Genomic DNA, 12,356 nt, shown 5'->3' with positions numbered 1-12,356 from the left:
GGCCCCATGCGCTACCCCTATGGCTACTACCGTAGAAAAGTGTGCACCCTTATCAGGAAGAGTCTTTGGCCCCTCATCCCCCATATATGTAAGCTATTTACAAAGCTTTACCATCAAATTGTACATTAAATATTAAGTGTTATGAAGTGTATGCCCACTTTGAAGTGCTAATTCTCAGTTCCTCTGAATGTGATTCTATTTGCAGGTAGGGTTTTTAAAGTGGTAATTAAGTTAAAATGAGTTCATTAGGGTGAGCCTTAATCCAATATGACTGATGTCCTTCTAAGAAGAGATTAGGACACAGAAGGAAGACGGTGTGAAGACAGCCAGCTGCAAGCCAGCAGAGGCCGCAGGAGAAACCAACCCTGCTAACACCTTGATCTTGGACTTCGGGGCTCTAGAAAGGAAAGGAAAAAAGTGTCTGCTGCTTAAGCCACGCAGCCTGTCGTACTCAGTTATGGCAGACTAATACAATAAGACTTCATTTCTCTTATAAGATAAACTAAATGGGCCTTATATTTTTTTTCTCACACCCCACTTTGGAGACTAATGTCAGGAGGAACCTATGGCCCTGCTGGACTTTACAGGCCACAGGCTAGAGACAATGAGGGGTCTGGCGGCCTCCCCCGTGGGCATGAGAGTATCTGGAAGAAATCTGAGAACGCAGAGCCCCAGCACCGGAGAGACAGCAAGGGTTTGCCGCAGACCAACCCTTGGACGGAACACCCCTCTTGCCGATGTTTCCCAAGCTCACCTAATCATAAGAATCACCCAGGGTAACTCTGTGCCACCCTGGGAGTTATGCGATGGGGCCCAGAACTTGGGTTTTGTTAGGTAAGCCAGGACCAGAAGCGTTTGAGGAATCGTAATGCCGCCCATGCCACCCCAGGAGATGGGTTTGTCGGGGCAGTGTGCGTGTGCCCGCATCCCTATCCGGCGGAGGGAGGGAGGGAAGGAGACCCGGGGCCCGGCGCCGTCGGTCTCCCAGCCGTACCCGCCACTCCACCTCCAGCCCCGCGGAGCCTTCCCCCTCCCGCAGTCCAGGCCTCGGCCGAAAGCAACTGGACCCGCCGTTTCTGTCACTGCGGTATTTGCCCATCTACGTTTTGCGTCCGGCGTTCGTTCTCTGAATCAACAGGCGGGTGGAAGAAAAGCCTTCTGATTCCAACCCGAGTAAGTCTGCGAAGTCCCAGACGCCCTTGTTTTTCTCCTGCGGGTGTGGCCTGCCCGTGACTCTCCTCTCGGGCTCTGGGGCCTTAAATGAAACCCAGGTTCCCCGCTCCCACCGCAGTCGGACCAGAGGTGGACGTGAGGGTGCTGCGCGCCGCGGGAGGGGACGGTCACCGCCCCCAGGGTCTGCGCGCCGGGAGCGGTGGGGAACGGGGTGTGCGGGTCGCCGGGCTCCCGCCCTCCCTCAGGTTTGCGCGCACCAGCTCCCCGCTGACCGCAAGTTCCTCCGAACCTCGAAAGGCATCTCCCCACCTCCGACCCCCGCCCGGCTCGGCTCACCCAGGCTGGCAGGTGCTGGCCCCGCAGCTCGCGGCTGATGAACTCGCGTTCATTGTCAAGGAATTCGAAGGCGGCGGCCAGGCGCCCGAGCTTCCCGCGGCGGTTCCTGCGCCACCACATCCACAGCAGGGCGCCGAGCAGCAACCAGGTTATGCTGAGCCCCAGGTAGCCAGCTAGGTAGACAGGCCCCAGGTAGAACAGCACGCGCACCACGAAGGTACAGAGCTCCGGCAGTAGCTGGCTGGACAGGCGCAGCTCAGGGCCCTGCGCGCGCTGGGCTCCCGGGGCGCTGGGGGCCCCGGGGGCGCAGGGCTCCTCTGCTCGCATCTCGTCGCCGCAGTCTTGCCCTTCCCGAGAGCTTCACCCGAGCTTAGGTCCTCATGCCCCCATGCCCATAAGCATCTGTCTCCCAAGCTCGAGGACCAGGACGCCGCGCCCCCTTGCCCCGCTGGGACTCTCGGCGCGCCGAGCTCAGGGTTTTCTGCGGCGGAGAGCGGCGCCGCCCCAGCTCTCCGCTCCAGTGAGTCCGCAGCTCCGGAAGTCTCCGCCCCAGGGGGGCGGGCCGCCCGCCTGGCTCCTGCCCGCTCTAAAGAGCAACCAGCTGGTGAGCTCGGCCTCCGACCCCAGCACGTGGCGCAGGCGTCAGCCGGAGGTGTGCACTCGCCAGTCTGGGTGGACCAAGTGCTGCCCTAGGTGGTTAATGACTCACAACACCTGTGTACAACTGGCTTATCATGGATAAACATCACCTAAAACCTGTTTCCTACACGCGGTCTATAATACACAGTAAAGTCTGGACTCAGCTGGCATTCGAGGACCTCCCTGGACAGGCTCAGCCAGGCCTCCCCAGCCTCAGGTCCTGCGTCCCGGCCCTCCAACTGGCCCCTAAAGCCTGCAACGCTGCCAGCTCCTCTGGCATCTGTAAAGCTTGGACCTAGCCCCCAGCCTCATCGAGCCAAGCTCAGGGCCCCTCCTGCGGCGCCACAAAACCCTCTGCCCCACTCTCCCCACCCTCTCTTCTAGGTGTCAGTTTGGATCGTCATTTCCTGCATCATCAGACGGGGAACTTCCGGGGGCCGGCCCGTCTTGGCCATCTGTGGGGCGCCCAACAAGGGCAAGCGACCGGTGAATAAAAGGAAAGATGAAGAGGAAGCCCCGAGGTGCCTAAGAGTTAATGGTGAAGCCTATGGTTTCTAACCCTTTAATGATCAGAGCAGGTGGAGCTCCGAATCTCTTAAGTTCGGATAGTAAATCGTCTTGTGGATAGCATATATTTCAGGCGGCCACATGAAAGGGCTCATATCAATTACTGGAATGTGATTTTGGAGTTGACAAATGTACCGGAGTGATTTGGAATGACTCTATACTCTTTCAACAGCTTGATCGAAAGGCTGGAGCTGATGGATAGCAATCAAAATATTCTCTTCTCTTTCCTTTTCTCTCTCTCTCTCTCTCCCTCTCCCCCCCACCCTCTCTCTCGTTCTCGTTCTGACCCTTGCTCTCTCACTCTCTTTTTCTCTCTCTGGCTTTATCCTCTCTCTTGGATAAAATTAGTTACTGCAATGAGTTTTTTCAACAATAGGTGAGTTCCTGGTGGTCACAATACCTGGACCCTTCTCTATTGTTCTTGGCTTTCCAGGACTCAGCCAAAACAGAGGCTGAAAGTCCCCCAACTTAACATTCTCCCAGTGTAGCCTGGGAAATCAACGGAAGAAATGCTGCTCGCTGGAGTTCCTTCTTGAGAGTTGCATGTACACAGTCCTAGTAAAGGCTCTGAGAAGTCTTTCAGACAAAAAGTTATTAAATTCTACTTAACACAGTGTTTCCAAGATTATTTGACCACAGAATTCTTTCCTCAAAATATTTCTCTATTGGTTAACCCAGGTCTGCTGAAGCAAAGGAGAGTGTACAATAGGGATACTGGGAATTCTCCTGGAAGCTGAGACAGAATGTGTCTGGCTCTCAGGATGGACGGACCAGGAAGCTAACTGCCAGAACTGTGCTCCTCATCCTTGTGGCCCTCACTGCTGACCTGCCTGTCTGGTTGAAGTGCAGAACACAGCACTTTCCCCCCAACATCCAGAGATGGAGGACACAGGTCTCACCAATCCAGAGAGACTGCCTTGACCCTTACCCTGTCCCAATTCCAAATCCCTTGGAGACAGGATCCAACTGAATCTATCATCCCCTTCATCCTTCACACACAGCAGGTCCACACCTCAACCTGGGTTAGTTTGGGAGGGGGTGTGGAAGGTAGTGAGTTTGTGGGGGGATTACTAGAAAAAGGAAGGTTGTTGGTTTGTGAACTGGATGGACACCCACTGAGACAGATACCCAGCCTCAGACCTGTGGGACATTGCCATCCCCAGCTGCATCGCCTTTCTTTCCTTGAACACATCAAGCTCATTTATGCTGCAAGGCTTTTGTACTTGCTGTTCTCTCTACCTGGAATGTTCCTCTTCTAAAACTTCTCCAAAGTATGTTAGGATGATGGGATTATGATTTCACCCCTCCCTTTTTAAATTTATTTTATTTTATTTATTTTTTGAGATGGAGTCTCACTCTGTTGCCCCGTCTAGAGTGCAGTGAGGCAATCTCAGCTCACCGCAACCTTGGCCTCCCGGATTCAAGTGATTCTCCTGCCTTAGCCTCCTGAGTAGCTAGGATTACAGACACCTGCCACCATGCCCAGATAATTTTTGTATTTTTAGTAAAGATGGGGTTTCGCCATGTTGGCCAGGCTGGTCTCAAACTCCTGACCTCAATCCACCCACCTCAGCCGCCCAAAGTGCTGAGATTACAGGTGTGAGCCATGGTGCCTGCCTCCCCCCTTTTAAAACCTTATTTATATCATTAAATTACTCTCACAAATTAAATATATGAGAACATTGAGAATATGGCATTGAAAACGCTATACCCTACCTGGGATGGAATCTGTGCCTAGAACACTGAGACTTTATTTCCCTTGACCTGGACATCTAGTTACTACTATCAGCAAAAAAATATTTTATAGATGGTTTGATCACAGCAAAACCTGGGGAGAATAATGCCTTCCAGAGCCTTTGCCTGAACACATTTGAGAGTGTATCCTATTACATACCAACTATTCAAAGAACAGTAGCTCAAATAAATATTCGTTGGTCACTAGTGTGGACTGAATTGTGTCTATGTTGAAGTCCTAACCCTTGGTATCTATGAATGTAATCTTATTTCAAATAGAGTCTCTGCAGATGTAACCAAGTTAAGATGAGATCATACTCAATTAGGGTGGGCCGTAAGTCCAATGACTGGTGTCCTTATAAGAAAAGAGAGATTCGGAGATAGGGACACAGAGGAGACACAGGAAGGGAAGGCCATGTGAAGACACACATAGAAACCGGAGTGGTACAGCTACAGGGGAGGAATGTCAAGGATTCCTGGCACCCACCAGGAGCTAGAAAGAAGCAAGGAAGGATTTTTCCCTAGCGCCTTGGGAGAGAGCTCAGCCCTGCTGGCCTCCAGAACTGTGAGAGAATACATTCCTGTTGTTTTAAGCCATCCAGTTCGTGGCACGTCCTTACTGCAGCCCTAGGAAATGAATACAGCCTTCTACTGAGTGCCAGGCACTGTTCCAGGCATAAGAGATTCAGGGTGAACAGAACCGACAGGCTCACTGCTCTCATGCAGCTGACATTCTAGTGCAGAAAGACAGACATCAAAATTTAAACAAAGTACAAGAAAACAGCAGGTAAGGAAAGGTGCTCTGCAGATAGTGCAGTGAGTGGGCTGAGAGAGAGTGACTGGCATGGTGGGCAGGGCTGTTTTAGCCAGATTGATTTAGAAAGTTAGGTTGAGACCTAAATTAAAAAGAAGACTGAAAATGTACATACAATTTTATTATTATTATTATTATTATATTATATATTATTATTATTATTATTTGAGATGGAGTCTCACTCTGTCCCCCAGAGCTGGAGTGCAGTGGCATGATCTCGGCTCACTGCAAGCTCCACCTCCCAGGTTCACGCCATTCTCCTGCCTCAGCCTCCCAAGTAGCTGGGACTACAGGCGCCTGCCACCATGCCCGGCTCATTTTTAGCATTTTTATTAGACACGGGGTTTCACCGTGTTAGCCAGGATGGTCTCAATCTCCTGACCTTGTGATCCACCCGTCTTGGCCTCCCAAAGTGCTGGGATTACAGGCGTGAGCCACCGCGCCCGGCCTTATTTATTTATTTTTGTTTTGAGATGGAGTTTCCCTCTTGTCACCCAGGCTGGAGTGCAGTGGGACAATCTTGGCTCACTGCAACCTCTGCCTCCTGGGTTCAAGCAATTCTCCTCCCTCAGCCTCCCGAGTAGCTGAGATTACAGGTGTGTGCCACCAGCCCCGGTTAATTTTTTTTGTATTTTTAGTAGAGATGGGGTTTCACCATTTTGGCCAGGCTAGTCTCGAACTCCTGACCTCAGGTGATCCACCCTCCTCAGCCACCCAAAGTGCTGGGATTACAGGTGTGAGCCACAGCACCCAGCCTAATTTTATTATTTTTAAAAACTTAGTATCTCACAAAATCATCTCTCCTTTGGAACAGAAGGATAAATGTCCTCTGCTATGTAGGTGTCATTAGTTTTTTGTTTTTGTTTTTGTTTTTAGATGGGGTCTTATTCTGTCGCCCAGGCTGGAATGCAGTGGTGCAATCTCGGCTCACTGCAACCTCCACTTCCCAGGTTCAAGTGATTCTCCTGCCTCAGCCTCCTAAGTAGCAGGGATTACAGGCATGCACCACCACGCCCAGCTAATCTTTTTGTATTTTTAGTAGAATGGGGCTTCACCATGTTGGCCAGGCTGGTCTCGAACTCCTGACCTCAAATGATCCGCCTACCTCAGCCCCCCAAAGTGCTGGGATTTTAGGCATGAGCCTCCATGCCTGGTGGTGTCATTAGTTTTACTTTTGTATTTCCATACAGAGCTAGAGTAATTTTCTGTGTTTGTTCCCTCTGTCTGACGGGATTCTTTGAGGGCAGCAGCTGTATCTGATACATCTTTCTGCCTCAGTGCCTGGGTTTGAGCCTGACCTACAGGAGGAGGCTAGGGAGCATGGGGTAAAATCAGAATCTCCAGCATTTGTTTGGGTTTAAATCGAGACTCAAGCACTTACTGACTCTGGAACTAGAGAATCTGCAGTTCCGTTTCCTTATCTGTAAAATGCAGATCATAATATTTATATCACAGAGTGGTCATAAGGACTGGGTCAGACACAATGTGTGTAAGGCTGTATATCCAGATGGGGAAGTTTTCAAGGAAGAACTAGGGTTTTGTTTGTATTGTTTGACTCTTTTTTTTTTTTTTTTTTTTTGAGACAGAGTCTTGCTCTGTTGCCAGGTTGGAGGGCAGTGGCACGATCTTGGCTTACTGCAACCTTCGATTCCGTGGTTCAAGCGATTCTCCTGCCTCAGCCTCCCGACTAGCTGGGATTACAGGCATGCACCACCACGCCCGGCTAATTTTCATATTTTTAGTAGAGACAAAGTTTCACCATGCTGGCCAGGATGGTCTTGATCTCCTGACCTCGTGATCCGCCCGCCCCAGCCTCCCAAAGTGCTGGGATTACAGGTGTGAGTCACCACGCCCAGCCTTGTTTGACTTTTTACAACAAGAATGTGTTTGTGTTTTATCTGTATAATTTTAAAAGCTTTTTATTGTTGCAAAATAACATACAATATTTACTATTCTAACCATTCTTAAGGGTACAGCTCAGTGGTATTAAGTACACTCATATTGTTGTGTAACCATCATCACCATCTCCAGAACTCTTCTTCTTGCAAAACCAAAACTTTATACCCATTAAACAATAACTCCCCATTCCCCTCCACACCCTCCAACTACCCGCAACCACCATTCTATTTTCTGTCACTATGATTTTGACTTAATTGATATTTGAAGGACTCTGTACAACCAAATGTCCAACCACCTTCTTTTCAAGGGTATATGATACACCTTATAATAGTCCAGATAATTAAGGGGTCTGAAACTATGGAGAGTATATTCTCTGATCACAGTGGAATTACATTAGAGCTTAAGAAAAATCAGATAATTAGAAAAAACCAAAATATTTGAAAATTAAACAACACATTCTGTATAATCCATAGGTCAAAAGAGAAATCACAAAGGAAATTGGAAAATATTTTAATCTAATGATAACAACATATTAAATTTTATCAGATGCAGCTAAAGCAGTGCTAAGAAAAAATTTATAGCTTTAAATGTTTGTTTATATTAGAATGAAGAAAAGTCTAAAATCAGTGATCTGCATTCCTACCTCAATAAATTGGAAAAAGAAATGTCAATTAAACCTAAAGTAGAGGAAAGAAAATCGTAAAGACAAGTACAGTAATTAATTAAATAAAACATAGATCAACAATAGAGAAAACCAATGAAATAAAAAACTGGGTCTTTGAAAATATCAACAAAATTGATAAGCTTTTAGCTAAACTAAGCAAGGAAAAAAGAGAAAAGACAAAGTATTAATATCAGGAATGAAAGACGGGACATAACTATGGCCTCTACAGATATTAAAAGGATGATAAGGGAATAGAATATTATGAACAACTTCATGCAAAATAATTGAACCACCTAGATGAAACAGAAAAATTTCTTCAGGGACACAAACTACCAAAGAAGAAACAGAAAATTTGAATATCTTTATATTAATTCCAAATATTGAACTTGTGATTTAAAATGTCCCACAGAAGAAACTCCAGGCCCAGAAGGCTTTACTCATGAATTCAATGAAACATTTTTTTTAACAATAATAATACTATACAAACTTTTTTTAAATATGGAAGTATAGAACACTTCCCAAATTCATTTTATGAGGCCAGTATTACCTTAATATGAAAACCAGATGAAGACACTATAGGAAGAGAGAACTATAGACCAGTATTCTTCACAAACACAGATGCAAATTTAAGTAAAATTAAATGTACGTACCCATGTATCTCTGTCCATCTGTAAATATGTATGGAAAGATACCTGAAATGATGTTTACCTGATATTAATGATGACTGTTTCTTTCTTTCTTTTTTTATGAGATGGAGTCTGGCTCTGTCACCCAGGCTGGAGTGCAGTGGCGGGATCTCGGCTCACTGCAACTTCAGCCTCCCAGCTTCAAGTAATCCTCCCACCTTAGCCTTCCTAGCAGCTGGGACCACAGACCTGCACCACCATGACCGGCTAATTTTTTTTTTTTTTTTTTGAGACGGAGTCTTGCCCTGTTGCCCAGGCTGGAGTGCAGTGGTACCATCTCTGCTCACTGCAACCTCCACCTCCCTGGTTCAAGCGATTCTCCTGCCTCAGCCTCCTGAGTAGCTGGGATTACAGGCGCCCACCACAATGCTCAGCTAGTTTTTATATTTTTAGTAGAAGACTGGGTTTCACCATGTTGGCCAGGCTGGTCTCGAGCTCCTGACCTCAAGTGATCTGCCCACCTCGGCCTCCCAAAGTGCTGGGATTACAAATGTGAACCACGGTGCCTGGCCAATTATGACTGTTTCTGGTTGGTGATTTTTTTTAACTTTATTGTTGTACTTTTTTATAGTTTAATTATTTTTAATAAACGTGTATTATGCAGCATAATAATTTTTATTTAAAAAGCCATAAGCAAATAGCCAAATTATTAGTTCTAGGTGATGAAAATATGAGTGATTTTTGTTTTTCTTTGTACTTTTCTGCATTAAAAAAAATAGGCATGGCCGGGCGCGGTGGCTCACGCCTGTAATCCCAGCACTTTGGGAGGCCGAGGTGGGCAGATCACAAGGTCAAGAGATCAAGACCATCCTGGCCAACACAGTGAAACCCCGTCTCTACTAAAAAGACAAAAAATTAGCTGGGCGTGGTGGCGCATGCCTGTGGTCCCAGCTACTCAGGAGGCTGAGGCAGGAGAATTGCTGGAAACCGGAAGGCGGAGGTTGCAGTGAGCCTAGATCGTGCCACTGCACTCCAGCCTGGGCAACAAGAGTGAAACTCTGTCTCAAAAATAAATAAATAAAATAAAAATAAATAAAAATTAAAAATTTTAAAAAAAGACATGAGTTGCTGGTTTCGGGTACACAGTCTTTAAAATGTTAGGTTGTTTCTTTTTATTTATTTTATTTTACTTTATTTTATTTATTTTATTTTATTTTATTTTTGAGATAGTGTCTCACTCTGACCCCAGGCTTGAGTGCAGTGGCGCGATCTCTCACCACAGCCTCGACCTCCCGGGTTCAAGCAATCCCTGCACCTCAGCCTCCTAAGTAGCTGGAACTACAGGTGTGCCCCACCACATCCGGCTAATTTTTGTATTTTTTTGCAGAGACAGGGTTTTGCCACATTGCCCAGGCTGGTCTCGAACTCCTGAGCTCCAGCAATCCACCTGCCTTGGCCTGCCAAAATGCTAGGATTACAGGCATGAGCCATTGTGCCCGGCCTGATTCCTATTTTATACAGTGTTTTCTATTAGGAACGTATACTGAATTTTATCAAACGTCTTCCCAACATCTACAGGTATGATCACATGGTTTAAAAAGTATCCTAATACTGAACCACACTTGCATTCCTGGTGGAACCAGTTTGTTGCACAAATGTCTACTCAGTAAGGTGCAAGCAGAAAGTGAACTTTTCCCATTGCTTTCCAAGCCCACTGGGGTGTGGTCTTCCTCCACGGGATGAAAACATGGGCCGCTTTCAGAGTTTTTCCAATCATTTGTTGTCTAAGAACAGTTTCATTTTAGTAATAAAAAGCCCAGTTCAATCCAATATTAAACAATATTAAAACTCCAGTCTTTTATCTAACTTAAATTTCTCCTCTCCCTTAGTGCTGCCTTCAGCTGGGAAATCTGTGATGGGGACAGCAGCTTCACCTCTTTCTTTTTTGAGACGGAGTCTCACTCTGTCACCCAGCCTAGAGTGCAGTAGTGCAGTGGCACAATCTCAGCTCACTGCAACCTCCGCCTCCCGGGTTCAAGGGATTCTCCCACCTCAGCCTCCCAAGTAGCTGGGATTACAGGTGCACGGCCACCATGCCCGTCTAATTGTGTGTGTGTGTGTATTTTTAGTAGAAACAGGGTTTCACCATGTTGACCAGGCTGGTCTCGAACTCCTGACCTCAAGTCATCCGCCTGCCTCAGCCTCCCAAAGTGCTGGGATTACAGGTATGATCCACCGCGCCTGGCCACACCTCTTTCCTAAGTGCTATTTTGGGGGCTGGATTAGTCAGGGTTCTCCAGAAAAACAGAATCATTGAATGCACAGAGAGACAGAGACAGAAATTTTAATAAGGAATTGGCTCATGTGATTGTATCAGAGGTGTCTGAACCACAGCAACTCCATCTTGAAATAGGGGCTGGGTAAAATGAGGCTGAGACCTACTGGGCTGCATTCCCAGATGGTTAAGGCATTCTAAGTCACAGGATGAGATAGGAGGTCAGCACAAGATACAGGTCATAAAGACCTTGCTGAGAAAACAGCTTGCAGTAAAGAAGCCAGGCAAATCCTACCCAAACCAAGATGGCCGTGAAAGTGACCTCTGGTTGTCGTCACTGCTACACTCACACCAGCGCCATGACAGTTTACAAATGCCATAGCAACATCAGGAGGTTACCCTATATGGTCTAAAAGGGGAGGCATGAATAATTCACCCCTTGTTTAGCATATAATAAATAAATAACCATAAAATGGGCATCTAGCAGCCATCAGGCTGCTCTATGGAATAGCCATTCTTTTATACCTCTACTTTTTAAATAAACTTATTTTCACTTTACCCTATGGACTCACCCTGAATTCTTTCTTACACAAGATCCAAGAACCCTCTCTTGGGGTCTGGGTTGGGGCTTCTTTCCTGTAACAATTATGGAGGCTGAGAAGTGCCACGGCGTGCCATCTGTAATCTAGAGACCCGACAGAGCTGGTGGTGTAGTTCAGTCTGAGTTTGAAAGCCCAAGAACCAGGGGAGCCAATGGTGTAAATCCCAGGCCCAAGGCAGGAAACTGATGGCCAAGCAGTCAGGCAGAGAGAGTGAATTCTCCCTTCCTCTGCTCTTTGTCCTATTCAGACCTGAATAGATTGGATGATGCACCACTACAGTAGGGAGGGTCATTTGCTTTACTCAGTTTACCAATGCAAATGCTAATCTCTTCCTGAAACCCCCTCACAGATACACTAAAAAAAAGTGCAACAAACTATCTGGGCACCCTGTGACCTAGTCAAGTTGGTGCATGGAATTAACCATCACAGGGGCCCTCTAGGAGAGAGGAGAGATGAGGAGCAGGAAGTCCCTACTAGTTTGGTGCCACTGTTAGTTGGTGCTGGCACCCTCAGTGGGTGTTGCACTTATAGTTACTGAGGGGGACCCAGTCCCCAACACTGAGGCTCCCTCTCTTACAGAACCTTTGATCCAGGCAACACCTCCTCAAGTTGGCAATGTAGACTTCTCCCTCAGCCTCCTGGCTGTTCTTTTGCCAAGTGTGGGGATCCCTACTAAATACCACTCCCTTCCACGGTGCCCACAGGAAATATGCACATGCTGTTACCCAGTGAAGGCTGGAAATGCAGGCCTTCCTTCAGACAGTCCTCACCCACGATCTGCCACCACAGACGGGCAGCTCCAGCCACAGCCTCTTACCTTGAGTTTGTATTAGTTCTTCTGTCCCTCAGGTCTCAGGAGACCCTCTTTTGACTTGAGGTGGGAGGGGAGGCAGAAGGCCAGATGGAGTATGCTCATTGACAACGCTATCCAAAGAAGTCCTCACTCCCACTCCAGCCTCTGAAGGAAACCTCAGGGTCTGGAGGGCCCTCTTGGGCTGGCACAGAGGCCAGCTGTCTCCCTCAAGAA

At 47.3% G+C, this 12,356-nt stretch overlaps 1 protein-coding gene across 6 annotated transcripts in view; it reads right to left on the bottom strand.

Moving 5' to 3' along the window:
- The window catches only part of ESYT3 (extended synaptotagmin 3), a 45,251-nt gene extending 43,218 nt beyond the window's left edge, over positions 1-2,033 (bottom strand). For 4 of the 6 annotated variants that reach the window (XR_010139101.1, XM_063721625.1, XM_054550416.2 and 1 more), the window contains exon 1: positions 1,510-2,033. Coding sequence is in view for 5 of the 6 variants with exons in the window: in XM_063721625.1 (XP_063577695.1) it covers positions 1,510-1,836 (327 nt within the window). In the remaining variant the exon portion in view is untranslated. 6 annotated transcript variants of the gene reach the window in all.
- Between the last annotated feature and the right edge of the window lie 10,323 nt (positions 2,034-12,356).

The sequence above is a fragment of the Pongo abelii genome, chromosome 2 (genome assembly GCF_028885655.2).
Source record: "Pongo abelii isolate AG06213 chromosome 2, NHGRI_mPonAbe1-v2.0_pri, whole genome shotgun sequence".
Taxonomy (NCBI): domain Eukaryota; kingdom Metazoa; phylum Chordata; class Mammalia; order Primates; family Hominidae; genus Pongo; species Pongo abelii.
Note: the sequence above shows the minus strand (reverse complement) of the source record. Positions and strands in the feature narration are given on the sequence as shown.